Source organism: Carcharhinus amblyrhynchos, chromosome 13, assembly GCF_965287045.1.
Source record: "Carcharhinus amblyrhynchos chromosome 13, sCarAmb.v2.hapA, whole genome shotgun sequence".
Classification (NCBI taxonomy): Eukaryota; Metazoa; Chordata; class Chondrichthyes; order Carcharhiniformes; family Carcharhinidae; genus Carcharhinus; species Carcharhinus amblyrhynchos.
The window spans coordinates 34156896-34178256 of NC_137336.1; the positions used below are offsets into that span (position 1 = coordinate 34156896).

At 40.9% G+C, this 21361-nt stretch overlaps 1 protein-coding gene across 2 annotated transcripts; it reads right to left on the reverse strand.

The window, feature by feature from the left end:
- Positions 1 to 4569: 4569 nt before the first annotated feature.
- LOC145351486 (protein Wnt-8-like) lies at positions 4570 to 19816 on the reverse strand. 2 transcript variants are annotated; one of them, XM_080201083.1, is made up of 6 exons: positions 19802 to 19816; positions 8205 to 8238; positions 7449 to 7587; positions 7244 to 7369; positions 6945 to 7087; positions 4570 to 5659 (listed from the first exon to the last, which is right to left on the reverse strand). In XM_080201083.1, the coding sequence occupies exons 2-6, from the start codon at positions 8217 to 8219 to the stop codon at positions 5102 to 5104; spliced, it is 981 nt and encodes a 326-aa protein (XP_080057209.1). In that variant the 5' UTR covers positions 8220 to 8238; positions 19802 to 19816; the 3' UTR covers positions 4570 to 5101. The 2 variants fall into 2 exon arrangements, with proteins under 2 accessions (XP_080057209.1, XP_080057210.1); XM_080201084.1 differs by lacking the exon at positions 19802 to 19816 and adding an exon at positions 8340 to 8521.
- Positions 19817 to 21361: the final 1545 nt, after the last annotated feature.

Sequence of the window (21361 nt, forward strand, 5' to 3'; positions counted from 1 at the left end):
AATGAGTCACGGAATCTGGCGAGGTTGAGAATTGCACATTGGGGAGGACACACAGAAGGAAGAGGAGATAAGTGAGTGGGACTGGATGGGGAGTGAGGGAAAGATTGAGGTGGGTGGGAAGGGAGGCGAGTGTTGCCTGAGTGGGCAGAAGCAGGGGAAGTTGAGTAAGTGGGGAGGGTGGGGACATGAAAACGGATAGAAGAATTTAACTAGTGGGAGGCAAAGGTAGGGTTAAAGTGAGTGTGGGTGATAAGAACAGTTAAAAAGTGAGAGGGTGTGAGTGGTGGAAGGGTATGAACTGAGTGAAGGAGGAAGGGTTGGGAAGAGGGCTGCCAGGTGAGTGAATGAGCAGTGGCAGAAGATAGGTGTGTGTTTCTGTGATAGGGAAATAGGGGCTGATTACAACACGTGTTTGGTAGGATAAGGAGACAGAGCTTGGTTGAAACTTGAGTACATAAAATATTTTATGTAGTACTTTAAAAACAATTCTATTTAAATGTTGTATTACTTATGTGGTCTTTTCTGAATGATACTATGCTGCTATTTTGCATTTTCTTTGCTGACACCTAGGTTCATGTTAAATTTTTTAATGTATTCATTCATAGGCTGTGGGCTAGCACAACCAGTGTTTGTTGTCTATATCTAATTGCTGTTCAGAAGGTGGTCATTTTTAATTTTTTTTAAACTCCGTCCTTAAACTTACAAAGCTAGTGCTTGCTCCACAAACCAAATTCAAAATCCCATTGAATCCAATTCAAGGTCTTCAAGAAAGACAAACAAGATCCAAGCTGACAAGATTCCCTTGTCAAGCTGACACCTTCCTTGGACTTGATCTTAGCCAAAAGACAGTTAAAATAGTGCCACATTCCTTTGCTTCACATGTTCTGTTAGTGCATATTATACAGAGTGACATCTATGCTAACTGCATTGAATGTGGAGATTACTTTATTACCAATCAAGATTGATTGATTGATTCAAAGGTAAACAAAGGGGAAACTACTAATTCTATCCACTTGATGTCTAATAATTGCACCTGCCTCGATTGATTTAGAAGTATTTGCATTTCACTACAGATTATTTATTCCTTGTCACAAAAAAAAGTTCACCTTTGGCCATTAATTTTCAGGTGTGTTTGGTTACTTCCACCTCCGCTAGTTGCGCCAAAGGTATGCTACAATCTTTTGTCCTGTGGACATGCTCAAGCTAGCAAAGCCTTCGCTTGATTTAGTATTGGCATCTTGGCACATTTACCTTAAAAATGGACTACTTCATTGGTGACTTCATCTTTTGTGATCTAGGAGGATCCATCATAGACATTGGAGATGGAAGAGATTGAGCCTTTTTTTTCCTCTTCTCTTGGTAGGTGTAACCTCTCTAGGCTTTACTGCCATTGAGAAAATCAGATGTCCTCTTGGTATCCTATTAATGAGCAGGAGCAGCCTGTCAAATACTTCTGTGGGAAGCAAGGTACAATGGTCCAAAAGCAGAACACCACAGCTGATTCATACCCATTCTACTCCGATTTTCTGAGCCACATACTGAGGATACAGACCTTAGAAAACATCTTGGTTCTGTGGGTCAGTTTGTGTTCTTCTATGCCTGTTTGTGGCTGCTTTTCCAATGCTGTTACTGAACGCTTCATTAAAAAGACAGGTTATCAGTTACCACAAATCCAAAATAGCAGAATTTTCTGACTTTTTCCAGTGACAGATACGCAACACCTTGTTCCATTACTAGCATTTTCCTTATCAGAAAGTACCTGTCATAGAACAGACAATCCATGAACCTCCAGAGCTGTCTAATGTCTGGGCATCATCAGAATTCTACACTTTTGCCTTGATAGAGTCGAGTTTACCATCTAGTCACAGTACACTTCTTTCTTGGTGGCAGGGAAAACACAAGTCAGGAAGGACAACAGAAAAGATAAAACAGAAAAGGGTTAAGATACAGGCCCATTTGTGATCAAGTGTTTTAGGTAGATCCCTTGAATGGAATACAGTGTATGTTATCATGGAAGGACCATATGATACCAGGAGGATATCTATTCTCTTCTAGGCCCACCCTGTTCATTGTCAAATATTTTCATGGATAGGTAAAGTGGTTAAAAACCAGAATACTATAGCTGATTCATACTGATTCTATTTCCTGATCTTCTGAGCCATTACTATCAGAACTACCCTTCCTCTTCCATTCAGTCTCTTAGACAACGTTCCCCAAACTTGATTAGGTCTGGGCTGTTTAATCTCTCTCTTCACTTCAGATTTCTCATCTTCTACCTCAACTCCCACTTTGATTTCTAAAATGTGAACTTTGTCCTTTCATTTTCACCTTATTGGGCTGAAGTTCCATTGGTACCAGGAAGACTCCGATAATTTGTTTAAATGTATTACAAATGCAAACCAGTCAGTAGCTGTAAAAAGCAATGATTGATTCATATTTCAGGTGTACCATTCACTCAACATTTTTCTATGAGTCCAGAGGATATTCTATTGGCACTCAATTCAATTGCTGGATATTTAATTGCTAACAAGAGTTCCTGAATAGCAATTACCAACAGTCCTGCTCTAGCTGCACTGTAGCCAAGTACAGTAGTGTTGATTTGGCTAGACAATTGCTATGTACTGCAACATGTCATTGTGTAATGATTTACCTGTAATTCCATGTCTACAAGCAGTCATCGTTATTTTATATTTGCAGTATATTAGCCCTAAAATTAGGGGTGGTTGGTATTAGTGAGAGAGAGCCGTTCTCTTCAATGTATTTAAATTGAAAAAAAACTTTGAGTCAGAGCTGAAGGGGAAACAAATGAGTATTGTACTCTAAATGCATGAGGATGCTCTTGTATACAAAATGGAACGTCTGACAAAATACTGATCGATTACACGTAAACATGCATTCTGTAGAAAGCCCAATTGTTCTCTAAACCCGCCTAGAAGATCACAAAGAAATGGTCAGTACTATTTGGCAACCGTCACATGCAGCAAACTAAAAACCTAAATCCACTTGTTTAGAATCTATTAATGACTTTATACATCGAGGTTGATCATAATTCAGGAAGGGCGAATATCATTCTATCCCGCTAAGGTAAAATACTACAGTTGGTCTCCGAGGAGAGCAAAAAGGGTTAAAATCGAGTCCATGTGACTTTAGCATTGAAGTTAGTTTCCGATGCTGCTAGACCTGAGTTTTTCCAACCTTTGGATAACCAGTTTATTTGGTTAATCGTTCCACGTATACACGCAGCTCCTTTTAGGTCTTAAATCCCGATAGCTTTCCGTTTCAAAAATCTGACACTAAATGACTAATGATGCACAACTCCTGAAATATGCTAAGCTAGTGTTTTTGAAAATTGTGCAGAAGTAGCATTACATCGCGAACAAGCTGACAGACACAGGAAAAAAATGTTATTTTTCTGATCAAATTTCAAAAGGAATAGCTGTATTCCCTTAGAGTAATGAAAATGGGTGACTTGTGCTGCTTTCCATTTCAAAGTATTGAGACAATTAGATTCACCCGTCAGTACATCTATTGAAATCGAAGGTAGAAACGTTACAACTGTGATTCGCTTTGTTTTGTTACAATACACTGGGGGAGTATGAAAGCAGTCAGCTATTTGTTTGGAAGAAAAAGTAAAAAGTAAATGGAGTAGGGAGTGACTAGGATTAGGCTAGGTGGCTTTTTGGGATAGCACCATCATCGTGGAATTGATGAAGCCAAGAATCTGTTCCTATGCCCTAACGTTTTAATGATGTTATTATGCACATTGGCGCTAACCAAAGCAGTTAAATAGAGAAGACCAGTTTATTAGTACAAAATTCCGCATTTTTTCAATAATTCGAAGATAGCACTGTACTCGATTTGCAATCCTTTAAACTAAACTACCTTGCCATCTCTTCATTTGTCTAAATGAATTGCTCATCTAACAGTCAGTATATGATCAGAAATTTCCCCCAGTTAACTACCAACTTCGTCCATCTCTCTGGCGACTGCAAGAGGCTGAAACAATCTGTTCGTAACTCCGATGAGCTTCAGCCACGTTAAGATCACCCATTTATACATCAACAGCTCATCTGCTGCTTAATACGTATTTATGTTTGTTACTTTTAAACTTGACTATTTCAGCTGTTGGCTAGCCTTCCGTATTCTCCATAAACTTGTCATCCAAAACTCGTGTCATTTCTTGCACCAAGCCCTATTCGAGTTATCAACCATGCACTCATGAATCTGCATCGATTCTCTGTTAAGCAATACCCAGTTCTCAAGTCGCGTTTCTGCCAGCCCTCCTTAACTGGGCGTATATTTAAACTAATATCTCATGTGGCTCAGTGCTCACTGCCTAACGTCCCTGTTTAACGCCTTTACCCGTTAAAGACCTGAAAGAAATGTTCAAGTGAAACACCTTCAGCTGTCTCAAGCTGATACTACGAGCCTCCTCGTACTATCCAATAAAGTTATATCAGCTCTAAAACAGTAGGACCCGCTCGAGTTGGTCAAGTTCAGGACAAAATGCAATTTTAAGTTGGCAAATGAATTTATTTGAAAATACGAGTCAACTTTTGTCTACTTATCCAGAATGTTACAAAACCGAAGGTTCTACAAAATTTCGTCCCGACGTCTGCTCATTCGAACAAACCCGAGGAGATGTTCGAATGAAAACTAGTTATTTACAGCAATTTCTGATGCTGCATTACCACCTAAATTCCTAGAAGTGTCCGTGTGCAGTTCCGTAACAGTGCGAACGCTTTTGAACTGGTGCAAAAATAACGTTAAAAAAGTGCATGAGAAAAATTATAATCGTGCAGAAACAAAATGTGGCAATAAAGTCCCCTACCCACTTCATGTAAAGAAACTGCTGGATTCACAAATATAAACTAAACATTATTTTAGGTTACTTGCAGACTAGAATTTAAATACTCGGCCGTAAAAGAAACTTTAAAAAAAACATTAGTTAAAACGTCTTGCTTCCAGAATGTTACGCAAAATAATCTGTAAACAGGCCACAAGAACGACGGGACATAGTTTAGTTAAAAATGAACGCAGTGAGTAGCAAGTCATTGAAGTCTTGCGTCGATTTTAAAACCATTAGAGGAACTCATGGGTCTCACCAAATCTGGGCCCGATTTTTGCGCTTGTTGAAAGGTCTGTGCCTATCTCGCCGAGAGCAGTAATGTTTGGTTACGATTTGTTTACATTGCTGACATTTGACAGTACAACACCAGTGAAACTTGCAATTGCAACTGCTGATTATCTCCGTTTCTCTCTCCTCTGGCTTGAGTCCACACTCGCCACACAACCGCCTGCAGCTCCTCCTCTCCCATTGGGAGAGATTCTTGCCACTTTGGAGACATTCCCTTCCTTCGGTTCCTTGCAATCCCAGTGTGAAGTTCCGGACGCAGTAATCGGGAGAATCTTCCAAGTAGACAAGTTCTGTCCGCGGCACTGCTCTAAACGCATCCGCTATCGCTGCCCGGTTATCCGCGCTGTTCCCTCCTTTCATGCGCCGCCTCTCCAAATCGATCTTTACAGCTTGTTCGTGTTTCACTTTCAGGAAGTTCCCAATATCTCGAAAATCAGCTAACTGGAGCCAGCAAGTCTGGATACTGCAGCTCCCCGACACGCCGTGACACTTGCAGGTTCGCTTCATGGTCTCTTTGACAGCCTAAGGAACATTAATCCATAATACCATAACTATAATCAGTGTTCATATTAGATCAAAACTATTGTAGAATTATACATCAATACAGATGTAATTAGGCTCTATCACTGCCACAAATGGGTTATTGCTTTGAGGTCAGCGCTCTCGCAAAGGTAGCCAAGTCATTTATTGGCTAAGTAACAAATGTTCATCCATTGTGCCCGCCCCCATTCCAATCAAGACAAATATTTTTGTCCAGCCGTTTGTCACTCAAACGAGCATGTACAGTGATCTGTAAACTGGAGGTTCCAGGCCTGTTCTTCTCCGAACTGGTTGATGGGAGTTCAGACTGCGGATCACCACAATGGGCAAGGAGAACAAAATAGCCAAAAAACTCTTTCCCATCCAGAAATCCCAGCTGGAAAGTACATGCATAAATAGCAACAGTGGTTACAATACACAAGCAGATCACTCGGACATCCGTTTTCTTCCCAGCTCCCTAGAAGTAACTCATCTGGCTCCAACTCTTTTGGATATATCCAATTCTAATATTTGATTGAACCCATAGACAGTATATTCTAGACCCTAACCACTGACTGCCAAAAGAGGCAAGGGCTTCTTAATGCAATCACCTTAAATCGGCGTCATTTGATTTTATCCTCCCGCCAACAGAAACAGTTTCTCCCCATTGATTATCCAGACTAATGACTAAATACACCTTCAAACATCGTCATCTTCTATCTCTTTCCCTGCCCCCATTCCACCCAATGTTTGCTCAACCTGAAGCATCAGACTATTAATATCCGGAATGTAGCACAAGGTTGTCTTGGGAGTTCTTTTAAAAGCACCAAAGTAGTAAACGAACTCAAATTAATTTTAGGGACAAATTAAAAAGAGACAGCCCCCAAGGGGGGGGGGGGGGGGGGGGGAAGAATGGAAGGAAGTCACCTTACTGCGAATTTAAGGAGACGGGTACGCCACTGGCTACGTAGCAGGCAGAAAGATACTTGTGTTATTTCACTCCAGTCCCAGAAAGACATTATTCTCAATTCCTGAAAGAAATGATAACTAGCTACCAAAAGCTAGGAATGACAGTACGAGTACGGACAGACGAATTGCCCGTACCTTTATGGGTGTATACCCATAGTTAGTGTTTCCAAGAATGCATCATCCGTGAACATTACGAGGGGGTTTATTGGTATTAATTTGATGTACTGGAAGTAAAAACATCTATACAGATGTCAGTAATAATCGAGTAGATGCGAATAATTTAAACGATTTAGAAACACTCATTCACGCATATACTTACCCTTCTTCCCGCTTCGTTATTGTGAAGGTTCATGGCAGCTCTAGAATCCTGCCCGGTCTCCAAAGCATCAACAAATTGTTTAGAAATTCGTTCTCCAAACTCAACATTATCACTACATCCACCCCAAACCCAGCCTCGTCCACCTGCAGAAACAGATGTTCAGACTCATGAGGCGCAGAAATGACTACGAAATTGACTTGAAATAAACAGCGCGTCTAAAGTGGATCATAATAAACGCCTTTCCTTCAAAATAAGCCAGGGAAGGAACGGAAAAGGTCTGACAAGACTGTCTAACCTACCAGCCTCACCACTTCTTGACTCATCGCACCCGCAGTTGTCGAAATCTCCCATACTGCAGTTCCTCGTCAAGGTATACATGACACCTGCAGAACTTATTGCATGTACGAAGGATGTTTCTCTGGTAGCTATTAAAAAGCACATTAAAATTAATAACGAGTAAAATGCTACCTGGAAACCGTGAGCTTGGGCAGAGTTAGTTCTTACCGCTTCGAAGACCGTTGTGCGTGGAGAGTTGCAGTGCGCTCTCGGGACAATTCCAGCGGTCCCAGGTGAACTGGTGTTTACATTCGTCAATCCCAGATTCAGCTCCAGCAGCAACACTGCTGGAATAGGTCAGAAATGCCTACCAAAAAAAAGTAATCTCAATCCGTTCAAATACATCAACATCACCGGTATACTTCTTACAAAGCAACGTGAAGCCAAATTTTTAATGCGATACCTACAGTTTGATTACCGCAGCTACGTTCACAACCAGGTGTCCCTAGAGAGGGAACATACGGTGTCCACGGGCGCAGTTGATGCCTTCCGTGCCCACTGGGCACCGTAGGGGCTGGGGTGTGTTATAGACCCTTACAATCACATTTTGATGTAATGTTTTAAGTTTCCTTTAGACTTTGGTTTCTGTTCGGGCCATCCCCCCTTCCTTTTCTGGGTGGTTACCCCTCTTAATTTGTTCTTAAGTTAATTTGAGTTCGTTTACTCGTTGGGTAAATGAAAGAACTACCTACAGTTTGATACTAAAGTTTGTTACTTTTGCGCACATCTTCCTAAAGTTAAATAGCTTAGAAAATCGAGGCATTACTAGACGTTTAAAGGGAAACTTGTTTATTCTCGGTAATTGGAAAATGTTACTGGTTGCTAATGGAAGGCATACAGACAAGCCATGAATCCATTAATGTGTCTAAAATATCATAGATGAGACCTTAAAACTTGTTTGTGTCTAAGACAATTTCAGTTTACCTTTGGTCCAGTCATCAAAAAGTTGTTTACCGACCTGTAAAAAGAACGCAGCAAGAAGTTTAGTTCTGCATAATGGGAATACCCCACTTTGCAGTTAGGCACTGGAATTAAAATGCTTTAAGAGGCTCAACTTACCACAACGCTGTTGGAGTTATGCCACTATAAACCAATGCAAAGTAAACAGTTACTTGGGCAAGATTCATGGTCGTAGTATCTAATTCACTGAAATAGCTTGAAAGTTGAGGAGTGAGAGAGTTGTTCCACTTTATATAGGCTGCATAGCAGTTGGGAAAATACTTCTGTTGCGAATTAACCAGTTCGGGGCTGGGCAAAGTGTAAACAAGACACATCAACCAATCGTAGACTAGAAAGGCCTAATGAATTTCAAAAGGATTGTTAACACATAGCCAATAGTCATTTATTGACTATCTCCATAATTAGGTAGCTTTATGCGTACCCCATACACCACTTAGCCCCTGCTCATTTCGGGAGGCTTACCTATCCCTAGCATACTAATTATATGGACTAAAATCTAACTTTGGGTTATTTTATCGTGTGGTTGCAAAGCAGTGTTTTATCTTCCCTGGAAGTACTGTTAATTATCTGGCATTGTATGGACGGCTTATTTTAACTTGTTTCTGGCGAGTGATTAGAGTTGTGAATTGCGGCTTTTCTTAGTTTCGATTGCATTTCAGAAACTTTGTCCTCTGGCTATCTAGACAGTATATTTTCAAAGTGTGTTTATTCACACGATCAGTTTCATTCATTGTAGTCTATTTCAAATGGAAAATTATAGTATTTAGAATTGGAGCACACATTGCTCCTTCTACAGTAATCACTTGTCCCATTTTAGATACTACATCGTGGCTTCAAGCCGCAGTGCTGAATTTAAGCGTAACATTTAAACTAACACCTCGGTGTAGTACTGATGTTCTGCACATAGATATTAAACCAAATTCCGTTGTCAATTGAAGTGAATGCTAATGATCTCACGGCACTATTAAAGTGACCTTAGATTAACATTCCCCCAAAAATCAGTAGAAAAATGCAAGTTGCAAAATGTCTGGTCACGTGTCAACGCACCTCTATAATTCGTTGTATGGGAAGGATTTGGGACCTCCCGCCCCGATAAAAGGTGCTTCGTAGAATCAAATTGTTTGCCCCAACGTTGTCCAAGGCGAACAAACGCAAATTAGAGCGAGAGCTATTTTTACATGGGTGTAATTTTTTTTTAAACATCGTACCGACGGCAATGGCATAACACTTATCCAAGGTCATCAAATCAAGTGTGAGCTAAATTTTGGCAAGTGGTGAGAGACTATTCCAGAAAGTAGTCTCGCACTTTTGACTTCCCGCTGGTTACAGAAGTACTGTAGCTCACCGAAAACCATTATAAAAATTAACAAGTAAGATTTCCATTAGTAATGGGAATAGTCTGTAGAGTCGATTAGAACGGTGGTCTTCAATACAATTAGAAGCGTAATCAAAATCTCAGTACAATTATGTACAAATTCAGCGATGCGATGCACAAAACAACAATCTTTGAGGAACTAGGAGGACCATGTGTCAAACCACCACCGATGGTGCAGGTGGAAATTGAAACCGGCGCACAATCGGCGGAAATTTGTAGAACTTCCGTCAAATGATGGTGACCTTTTAAATTAGATGAAAATGTGTAACCACAGCAATTTAATGCTTCCCTAGGTGATGTGAATAACAGTTAAATGGGCACTACTAATAGTAGCGATAGGCAGTCGCAGGCTAGTCTGGTCACTTATTAACAGGGATCCAGTCGTCCTGTAGAGATATGTATCCAAGTACTTCCTAACGAACTTGTTGTCAACTCACAGTAATGCAAGAGAAACGTGCTGGCTTGTGATGACTTTTTTCGTAAAGTGATCAAACCACACGTCAGCTCCAGATATTATTACGCGTTAACACCGCAAAACGATCAGCAGCAATGGACGACGTAAAGTGTGATAAAGTTTCTGTAAGTTGTAGACCCAAGGCGCTGAGACCTTAGTCTGTGATCTCTCGCCACATTGAGCTTCACTGCTCGCTTTGCTGTAAGCGAACGATACATGCTGAAAAACAATTAGAGCAACTAGTTCATAATTCCTCTGGTAAATTTGGGATAGTAAAAAGTCTGACAACACCAGGTTTTGGGATACTCAACTAAATATCTCGGGCCATGATAAGTATGTAGATTTGGGTAAGTGTTATTTGAAGTTATTAGTAATACACTTTCATGCGAGTTAATTTTAATAGTATAGTTTTACAAAATCATGAATTTGTTAAAACATACAGGATGCGTCTTATGAGAAAGGGTTTTGTATTTATATAATGCCTTTCACAAGCACAGGACAAAGCATTTCACAACCAGTTAAGTACTTTCGAAATTTAGTCCTTTAATGTAGGAATGACTACAACCAATTTGCTCATAGCAAGCATCCGTATTCAGCAATGACGTGGATTTGGGATTACAATCAGATCAGTTATGATCTTAATGAATGGCAGAGCAAGCTCGAAGGGGCCTATTCCTGTCCCCAGTTCGTTCAATAGCCAAAATAGTGCCATGGGTTCATCACCATCCGCTGAAAGGGCCCATGGGACTCCAGTTTAATGTCTCTTTAAGAGACAGTCTATCGCACTCAGCATTGCACTCAGTGGCGACTTTAGAACATAAGAAATAGGAGCAGGAGTAGGCCATCCAGCCCTTCGAGCCTGCCCCGCCATTCAATAAGATCATGGCTGATCTGTCGCTGCTCAGTTCCACTTTCCCGCCCTCTCCCCATAACCCTTAATCCCCTCTCCTATCATAATCCCATCAACCCGCGTCTTAAAAATATTTAGCGAGGCAGCCTCCACCACTTCAACGGGCAGAGAATTCCAGAGATTCACCACCCTTTGAGTGAAGAAGTTCCTCCTCAACTCCGTTCTAAACCGCCCCCCTTTTATCTTGAGGCTGTGCCCCCTAGTCCTACTGTCTTTTTTTGCGCAGGTGCGGCGCCCAAAAATGCACACAGTACTCCAGTTGCGGCCTCACCAATGCCCTATACAGCTGCAGCAAGACCTCCCTACTTTTATATTCAATCCCCCTCGCTATGAAGGCCAGCATCCCATTCGCCTTCCTGACCACCTGCTGCACCTGCAAGCTGGGTTTTTGCGACTCATGCACAAGGACCCCAAGGTCCCTCTGCACCGTCGCCTGCTGCAGTTTTTCGCCTCGCAAGTAATAGTCCTTCCTACCATTAACGAGCATTGTTATCTGAGTGGGCTTTTTAACTCGGGCTAGCGCAATTACCTACGCGCAGTTTCACATGATTCCGTAATGAGTCTACCATACTTATTATTTGAAACTCTCAAACCACTTGGCCTCCTGGTTACACGGTACAAAGTACAAAATAGCCCAACCAGTCCACGCAGCCTATCTAGTCAATGCTTCATTGGAGCCTCCTTCATTTAAGTTCCATATTCGCACATTTTCAGCTTACCTACTTTTGGCTTTTGATCTACTCCATCTGCCTTGACTTGTTATTGAGACAATACAAATCCCCGCTGGAATCGAATGCTATCCTTTGGAGTTCCAACCCATCACACCCATTATCCGGTTTTCATGAACCGCGTTAACTCTCTAACATATATTTCAAAGTTCATGTCCTATTTTACACCTCTGTGGTTTTCCACGTTTGATTATCCTATAAGGTAGGTATTTTGGCAGATAGTCTATTTTTCAAAACCTGGACTTTACTTCACATCACTCTATTCGAGACTAGAACTTTCAACTAACCCTCTCACATTTATTGGAAATATCCTCCCAAAGTCGCTACCAAATATAACATTAATCATCCCTCACCTTTAACAAATTGATCTCATTAAGCTGGTTAGCGTTTATAACCCATCCTTCATCACTTTTTTGTTTAAGGTTCGACTCTGATAAAAATCGTTACACAAACGTACGCTTACATTAAATCTTGTTGTTTGAACGCTGATGGAATAGTTCAGCAATTCTTGGCCTCATAAAATAACGAGACTTTTAAGCTTCACATCAGTATTTAATGGTTTTACAAACTCAATGTATAGCCAGTCCAACCCGCGTACTTACAACAACCTAGAACTACAAAGATTGATTATGTTTGCAAGTCGTAGCTCTGCTCTTTTGGGGGGATGTTCTGCTGTTACATATCAGAGTGCTCCAATTGGATTGTGAAAGTTGCAAGGCGATTGTAATTGACCAGCTGAACTTAGTCGGATGTAATACATCCTGACCGGTGAAGCTAATTGAGTGGCGGATGCTTTTCTTCAAATAGCTTTAGAAACATAGAATTACGGAGCATGTTTTAAGTTTGGGTATTAAACGTTTCATCGAGGTTTAATTAAGAATCACGCTAGGTCAAGTCCCTTTCCAATGGAGTAGAATATTCTGAAGGTTTGATTGAAATGTACTGATACAAATTCGGGGGGTGTTTTAGTAAATTAAATAATACTACTTTAGCAGATCCGCGGCGTTTAGATTAATTATTTTACAGTACAGAGCTTTGTGGCAAACTACCTCTATTCCAGTTCAGTTTTTTTTTACAGTAACATTTGTAAACATAATCTAAATTCTGTTCTGGACCACGAAGAAAATATATTCGATCAACATAACATAAAACGGAAAGGTTGTTACATTTTCAGTTTTAAATGGGTTACTGAATCAATTGAAATCCTTCTGCTCTAAATTCCATGTTTTAAAACTTGCATTGCGTCAAAATGCTTGTCGTATTAGACACAACTTATTCTAGAGAATTGTTTATTAGTTTTTTTTCGCGTATTTCAATACGAAGCATAAAGCTGCTTTGATAGTTGAGGGTCAATAACAAGTCGGCAGGGAGCTAACTGTTTGAAGCTGAGAAGCTTCACGTAAAGCGCAGAACTCGAAAGCCACGACTATTCGTCGAATCGCACTATTTCTTTCAAACACGTGTGAACTTCTGATCTAATCCTGTTAAAACAAAAACTATATCCTGCCAACGTTAACGCAAATTGTTCAAAGCAGAGCGTATCAAGAGACAAAGGGGTAAATTATAATCTTGTTTAAAACTGGCGGATAGAACCAAGTGGTTTCTGGCCGTAGCGCCTACTATTAGCACGGGAGATAAATTGAACATCCGTAGGTTATTTCTAGCTGGATTATTTGGGATTGGACTTTCATGTGGACTTGGTTCAATTAAAACAAACATTTCAAATCAATTATTTTACTATCAAGAACAAATCAAAAGATCTAACTCCAGTCTCACGTTTTTTTAAAAAAATCCACGGATACAAATTTAATTTGTTGGGAAGATTGGTGAGATTAAAGTAAAAGTAAAGTTTATTTATTAGTGTCACAAGTAAGGCTAATATTAACATTGCAATGAAGTTACTGTGAAATTCCCCTAGTCGCCACATTCCGGCGCTGTTCGGGTCAATGCATCTAACCAGCCATGTTTTTCAGACTGTGGGTGGAGGAAGCGGAGCACCCAGAGGAAACCCACGCAACATAGGGAGAGTGTGCAAACTCCACCCTGACCAGGGTCCCTGGTGCTGTGAGGCAGCAGTGCTAACCACTGTGCCACCATGCTGCCCATTTCCACCTGTGGGTCAGTTCAAGCATTCCTCTCACACTTGTTACTTTTTTGGCGTTTAGGAGATTTGTGTGGGACCTAGAGATGCTGGCAAGGCTGGCTCCCTCTCCAGACAACACTACAGCAGCCTACACATCCTCTGTAGCTGCTTTATGACAACTACCATCCAAGTACATCTCTGTCAACTACTTGCTCTGCTACCATCTTCTTTGTCTGCTAGAAGAGAGCTTCTCAGCTCTGATCAAATGGCTAAAATGCTGACAATGCTGGATATCACTTTTTGTATTTTTGGTCTTCCAATTTCAAGCAGCTTTATTTGTCTTATGATGGGTGGATGGAATTTTAAGTATATCTCATAGCATTCACATTTCAGAGGCTTCTATTTTCTTCCCGAGATCTTTATTCCTTATCCAGGTTTCTGTAGCCAATAGAAAAACTGATAGAATGCAGCATCTTGTGAACTTTTTCCTTGGTACAAGTTTGCATTTTTTTTTGTTAATTTCCTTCACAAAATTACTTCTGGCTAACTTACATTTTTCTGACTTTGGCATTGCATCTTTTTTTCATTCATGGGACATGGGCGTCACTGGCTGGCCACCATTTATTTCCATCCCTAGTTGCCCTTGAGGGGCAGTTGAGAGTCAGCCACATTGCTGCTGCTCTGAAGTCACATGTAAGTCAGAAGCTAATTTCCTTCCCTAAAGGACATTAGCGATTCTGTTATCGTATGTCTTTAAATAGAAAAAACTTGTCCGCTTGTTCCAGCGGGACAAGATGCAAGTGCCAATGAGTCAAGGCTATATCCATCAGTCGGAATGAGTAATGCATGGTCTACAAAGGAAACTCAAGAAATATCAATACAATGCCTTCTCCCATCTAATCCAAGCTCCAACAACAAGCCTAGTCCCAGGATAGATCGGGTTCTCAATGTTCACAATAACCTGTTGTTCCTTTAACCTCATCCTCCTCTCCATAACCCTCAGCACCCTTCACCAGGAATGACACTAGCCCCATCACCAACTACTGCTCAATATGGAATTGTGTAACTACGTATGATCGTCATCATATTTAACTATTGTGAAATCCACTTTAATCTTCATGAGATTGTAGTTTCTTCTGGTGTTCATACTCAATCCATATTTTAATCAGCTATATTTTACTTGATCTATGATCTTAATAGAAGTCTTAACAACCAGAGGGCAGAGATTTAAATTAAGAGGCAGTAGATTTAGAGGGAATTTAAGGAAAAACCTTTTTACCCAGAGGATGATGAGAATCTGGAACTCATTGCTTGAAAGAGTGATAGAGGCAGGAACCCTCACAACACTTAAGAAGCATTTAGATGCGAATTTGAAACACCATAGCATACAAGGCTACAGACTATGTGCTGGAAAATTAGTTTAGAATAGACAGGTGCTTGATGGCCAGTCCAGCCAAAGGGCATCCTTCTGTGCTGTAAAATTCTATGATACTTCATAAGGCCCCTTCTGATTCTGCAAAGTAGCACTGTGTTGTCAGCATACCACAAGTTTGTTACGTTCATACCTTCAGTTACCCCTGAAAGTATATCTGATTCTCTGAATATTTGTTTCGTGTGTGGATTGAATAATTTTGGTGACAGTACACAGCTTTGTCCTCCTCACTTGAAATATATCTGATTGTTCTTCTTCTTCTAGTCTGATGTTCACTATAGGTTTGGAATAAATCTGACATTTTTACTGTCAATGTCACATTTCAGCAACACATCTATTAGCTTTTGAACACTTTTTATAGCTTATGAAGCATCTGTAAATCGTTTATTTACTTCTAGATTTTCTTTGTTCATGGGTTATGGGTCACTGGCTACGCCAACATTTATTGTTCATCCCTGAGGCAATTAAGAGTCAACCATATTGTTGTGAATCTGGAGTCATATGTAGCCTAGACCAGGTAAGGACCACAGATTTCCTTCCCTAAAGAACATTCGGGTTTTTACGACAATCAGCAATAGTTCCATGGTTATCGTTAGACTTTAATTCCAGATTTTTATTGAATTCAACTTTCATCATCTGCCGTGGTGGGATTCGACCCCAGGTCCCCAGAGCATTATTCTGGGTCTCTGGATTACTAATCCATCTCTATGCCACTACCTCCCCATAGGGGATATATAATTTAAGAGCAATCTTCAGTGTAATTATCTTGAACAAGTAGATAAGTTTTTCTATTTAAAACAAATGATAACAGATATCCCTCTCTTGTTCTACTTCAGATCTAAATCCAGACCGTCTTTCACCAATTCCTGTTTTAAATATGTGATTACTTCTATTATGATTTAACAGAAAGAATGATGACTCATTAAGCTTATAGTTAGTTCTAAAATGATTGAACTCTATCGCTTTAGATTTCTTGGATAACCTGAATGCATCAAGTCACCCGGAATGTATGCTTTGGTACATATTTTGATCACAAGTTTCTGTAATCACTTCTCATTCTGTTTCTTGAAGGACTTCTAGATGTTTTGTTGTTGCTACATTTATGCTTGAAGCTTTTCCTGTACTCAATAATGTAAAAGCATTCTTTTCTCCAATGTTAATATTTGGTCTTTCATTTGCCTTTATATCTTAAGCAACTCCATCAATTTGGTTCATCTCACAATTTATTTATATAAACCAAATTGAAGGGGACCTGTTCTAGGTATTTGAATGGACAATCTAAACTGATAATTAAGTGCAGTACTGAGTGAGTGCTTCACTAATGGAGGTGCTGTCTTTTGGATGGGATGCTGAACAGAGAGTCTGTTTTCCTCTTGGGGGCTATTAAGAACTCTATAATGATTTTAAGAAGGGCGGAGGTGTTCTGTTGATGTTCAGGTTTGCATTTATCTGTCAAACAACATCACTGCATGTTTATTTATTATTGTTGTTTGTCAGTTTTAGGCCTGCACAATTTGGCTACCTTATTTCCCTACATTATAATAACGATTACACTTCAAAAAGTAACTCATAGGCTGCGAAATATTTTGGCATGTGATGCTATAAAATGTGCTATATAAATACAAATTTGTTTTATTGTCTTCCTATGGTTAATCTACATGTTTGTTTAGGGGAATGTTGGAATTTGACACGGCATGGATATGGATCTTCTTGTCACCAGGACTGAGATCTGTGTGAGCTTGCAGTTGTATGGCAAAATTATGCGTAATATATCTTCAAATTTGTTCCTCTCCCCCACCCTCCAGCTTATATTTTTAATATTTGGGGATTGAAAACATCAGGCCCTGAGGATTTGACCATCATTTTCATCTTCAGTCTTAAGCTTTCTCAACAACGTTTTAAGATAGAACATAGAACACTACAGCGCAGAACAGGCCCTTCGGCCCACGATGTTGCGCCGACCAGTTAAAAAACAATGCCCCACTAACCTAAACCAATCCCTTTTCGTCCATAAACCTATCCACGGATCTCTTAAACGCCCCCAAACTAGGCGCATTTACAACTGCAGCAGGCAGGGCATTCCAATCCCTCACCACCCTCTGGGTAAAGAACCTACCCCTGACATCCGTGCTATAACTACCCCCCCTTAATTTAAAGCCATGCCCCCTCGTGCTAGCTTTCTCCATCCGAGGAAAAAGGCTATCACTATCCACCCTATCTAAACCTCTAATCATCTTATATGTTTCAATAAGATCCCCTCTTAGCCGCCTTCTTTCTAGCGAAAACAACCCCAAATCCCTCAGTCTCTCCTCATAGGACCTCCCCTCCATACCAGGCAACATCCTGGTAAACCTCCTCTGCACCCTCTCCAAAGCCTCCACATCCTTCCTGTAATGTGGGGACCAGAACTGCACACAGTACTCCAAGTGCGGCCGCACCAGAGTTGTGTACAGTTGCAACATGACGCTGCGACTCCTAAATTCAATCCCCCTACCAATAAACGCCAAGACACCGTATGCCTTCTTAACAACCTTATCTACTTGATTCCCAACTTTCAGGGATCTATGTACACATACACCTAGATCCCTCTGTTCATCCACACTATTCAAAGTCCTCCCGTTAGCCCTATACTCGACACATCTGCTATTCTTACCAAAGTGAATTACCTCACACTTCTCCGCATTAAACGCCAATGTATTAAATGCACAAAGTTCGGCTTGAATTATTTCTAAGTTCTTTTGTATGGCTGGTATTTTGCCCTCCTTTTCTACTTTTGAAAATGGATTTAATATATATGCCATGTACATTGTAGGCTTGCCTACTTTTGCTTTTCTAATAAACCCACATAATGATAGAAGGAAGAAGGACTACAATAGATACAGGACCTATATGATTGAGTTAAGAGATAAGAAGGGACCCATTCCCCCTAGTAGAGATAACTCTTGTTTCTCTCTCCACAGATGCTGCCAGACTTGCTGAATTATCCAGCATTTGAAGTGGCACAGAATAATAATAATCATGGGAGTCTCCCATTGACTCCAAATAAATTTGACAGGAAGATGTAGCAGGAGGAGAAAAGGGAATCATGTTTTAACAGTTAAAAAATGACTCTTTAGCATCATTAGTTAGTTTTCGAGAAATTCGACAAGGAAAGAATCACTGTAGGATCTTGAGATGGATAATGCACCAGAACAGACTGAAGTAAGTCGGAGAGCATCTTAGAAGTGGTGATCGTAAAAAAAATATAGTCGGAGAGTGACATAAGTAGGACAAAAACTACAGCAACATATTGGGAAAGAGCAAATTATGAGTAAATAATAGTGCAACTAAAGGTAAACTGGAAGAAAATCTTAAAAACCAAGGCATTAAAAGTAAGAAAATTAGCAAGTTAATTATGGGGCACTATGCATGAGTAAAGAACAAAAGGGAAATTAAATCAAATGAAAGAGACATTAAAGTGAATTTAGTTGACTTTTTAGAATAATGAACCAATTGTGCTATAGGATAAGAATGGCACCTTGACGTTATTATGGAAACTTTCCAGACTAAGTCTTTTTAAAGAGAGTGAGTTTGCATTCTGGCTCTGCTCCCACAGGTCAATTTCAAAACTGATTTGTGCATATGGAGTAATTATCCTGATGCCAAATGCATAATTGATGTTAGTGGGACTCCTGGTGGCCAGAATGATTATATCCTCAAAAGAACTTAATGCTAAAATGCAATGTTTCATCTAAGAACACTTTCCATACAGGGAAAAATAACTGATACAGTCGATTTTGTTAAGTGTAAAATAACATAAACAGGACTGTTACTCATTGCTGTATTAAACACCTTTAAACGTTGTATTGAGAAGACAGAGAAGCATTACAGATCACTGCATGGTGTTTCCTTGAACAACTTAATTAGCTATGTAAATAAATAATTTGTGGGTCCAATTGAGTACAATGTGTGAGCAAAAGTTGTATCCTGCCAAAGATTTGCTGTTGCCACAGGAAAGAAAGAAAACATAGCAAAGCTGTCGGAAAGTTACTTGTCTGCTACCAAGCAGATCCTGTGGCAGATTTATGGAATCTTTAGCAAAAACAGACTCTGACATATCTGTTGGGGGTGGGGAGGGGGTTGGTGTTCAAAATACAGGATAGTCTTTACACTTGAAATAAGGTTTAATAAACCAAACACGAACAAAGAACATCCCAGCACGGGAAACAGGCCCTTCGGCCCAACAAGCCCGCGCCGCCGCATCTTCCCACACCTACCCCGCCCTGTGTGTATGTGAGTGGAACCCCTAATGTAGCCAGATTCGGGGAGAATAGTGTCAATTTGGTACACCAATCAGCCAAAGAGCACATCTTTGGGGTGTGGGAGGAAACCGGAGTGCCCAGAGGAAACCCACGCAACCACAGGGAGAATGCGCAAACTCCCACAGACACAGGCCCAAATCCATGTATCTGCACAGCTAGCAGTGATAGTCACTGAGCTGTTGCGGTGCCCATCTGCTGGTCCAGGATTAAGCACACACAACGACACGAAGTACTAGGCCACTCCCGGAACCTCCAAGAGCAGCCCACGCGTGACCCACCGTGTGCATGCCCCTCGTTTGACAACAAGGTGGACCGACCCTGTGGAATAAAAAGACAATACGTTAACATATAAAACTACATTTCTGGTGTCGTCCCGAGGCTCTGACCCTATTTAATACCCTCTACTATAACCCTCCATCCTTGCTTCGCTCATGTGTCTGTCCAAGTAAACCTTAAACAAGTCCAACGTGCCTGCCTCCACCACCCTACTCGGTAGCGCGTTCCATACCCCTACGACCCTCTGCGTGAAAAACCTTCCTCTCATATCCAAATTATACTTCTCCCCCATCACCCTTAGATCGTGACCTCTCGTAATTGTCCCAATCTAGGGAAAAGCCTACCACTGTTTACTCTATCTATTCCCTTCAGTATTTTATATACCTCTATCATATCACCCCTGAATCTCCGGCTTTCTAAGGAGAAGAGCCCCAGTTTCTCCAACCTTTCCTCGTAACTGTCCTTCCATGCCAGGCAACATCCTGGTAAACCTCCTCTGCACCCTCTCCAGGGTCTCCGCGTCCTTCCGGTAGTAACGTGACCAGAACTGGATGCAATACTCCAAATGCAGTCTAACCAACGTTCTGTACACCTGAAGCATTAGACGGCAGCTCTTATACTCTATACCCCTTCCTATAAAGGCTAGCATTCCATAAGCTTTCTTCACAACCTTCTCTACCTGTGTCGACACCTTCAGAGAGTTGTGCACCTGCACTCCCAGGTCCCTCTATATCTCTATACTCTTAATCTGTCTACCTTTTATCACATAACTCCTCCCTGCATTATTCCTTCCAAAATGCATCACCTCGCATTTGTCAGGATTAAATTCCATCTGCCACCTATCTGCCCAATATACCAACCTATCTATATCCTGCTGTGTCACCTGACAGTCCTCCTCAGTATCTGCCAATCCTACCATCTTGGTGTCATCCGCAAATTTGCTGATCACACCACGTACACCCTCTTCAAGTCGTTTATATATACTACAAAGAGGAGAGGTCCCAGTACTGAGCCCTGCGGCACACCACTGGTGACTGGCCTCCAGCCAGAAAAGGTCCCCTCGACAACTACTCTCTGTCTCCTATTTCCCAGCCAGTTTTCGATCCACCTAGCTACCTGTCCTTGTATCCCATGTGCCTTAACCTTTTCTACCAGCCTACCGTGAGGGACTTTGTCAAACGCCTTACTGAAATCCATATAGATGACATCAACGGCTCGCCCATCGTCAACCATTTTTGTCACCTCCTCGAAGAATTCCACCAGATTCGTAAGCATTGAACAAAGCCATGCCGCGTATACCTAATCAGATCGCAACGCTCCAAATGCTCGTACATCCTATCCCTAAGAATTTTTTCCAATAATTTTCCTACCATCGATGTCAAACTCACTGGTCTATAATTACCAGGGTTATCCCTACCACCCTTTTTAAACAGTGGTACCACATTAGCTACCCTCCAGTCTTCTGGGACCTCACCTGTGTCCAAAGAAGAGACAAAGATTTGCGTCAGAGGCCCAGCAATTTCATCTTTCACCTCCCTAAGCAGGCTGGGATAAATACCATC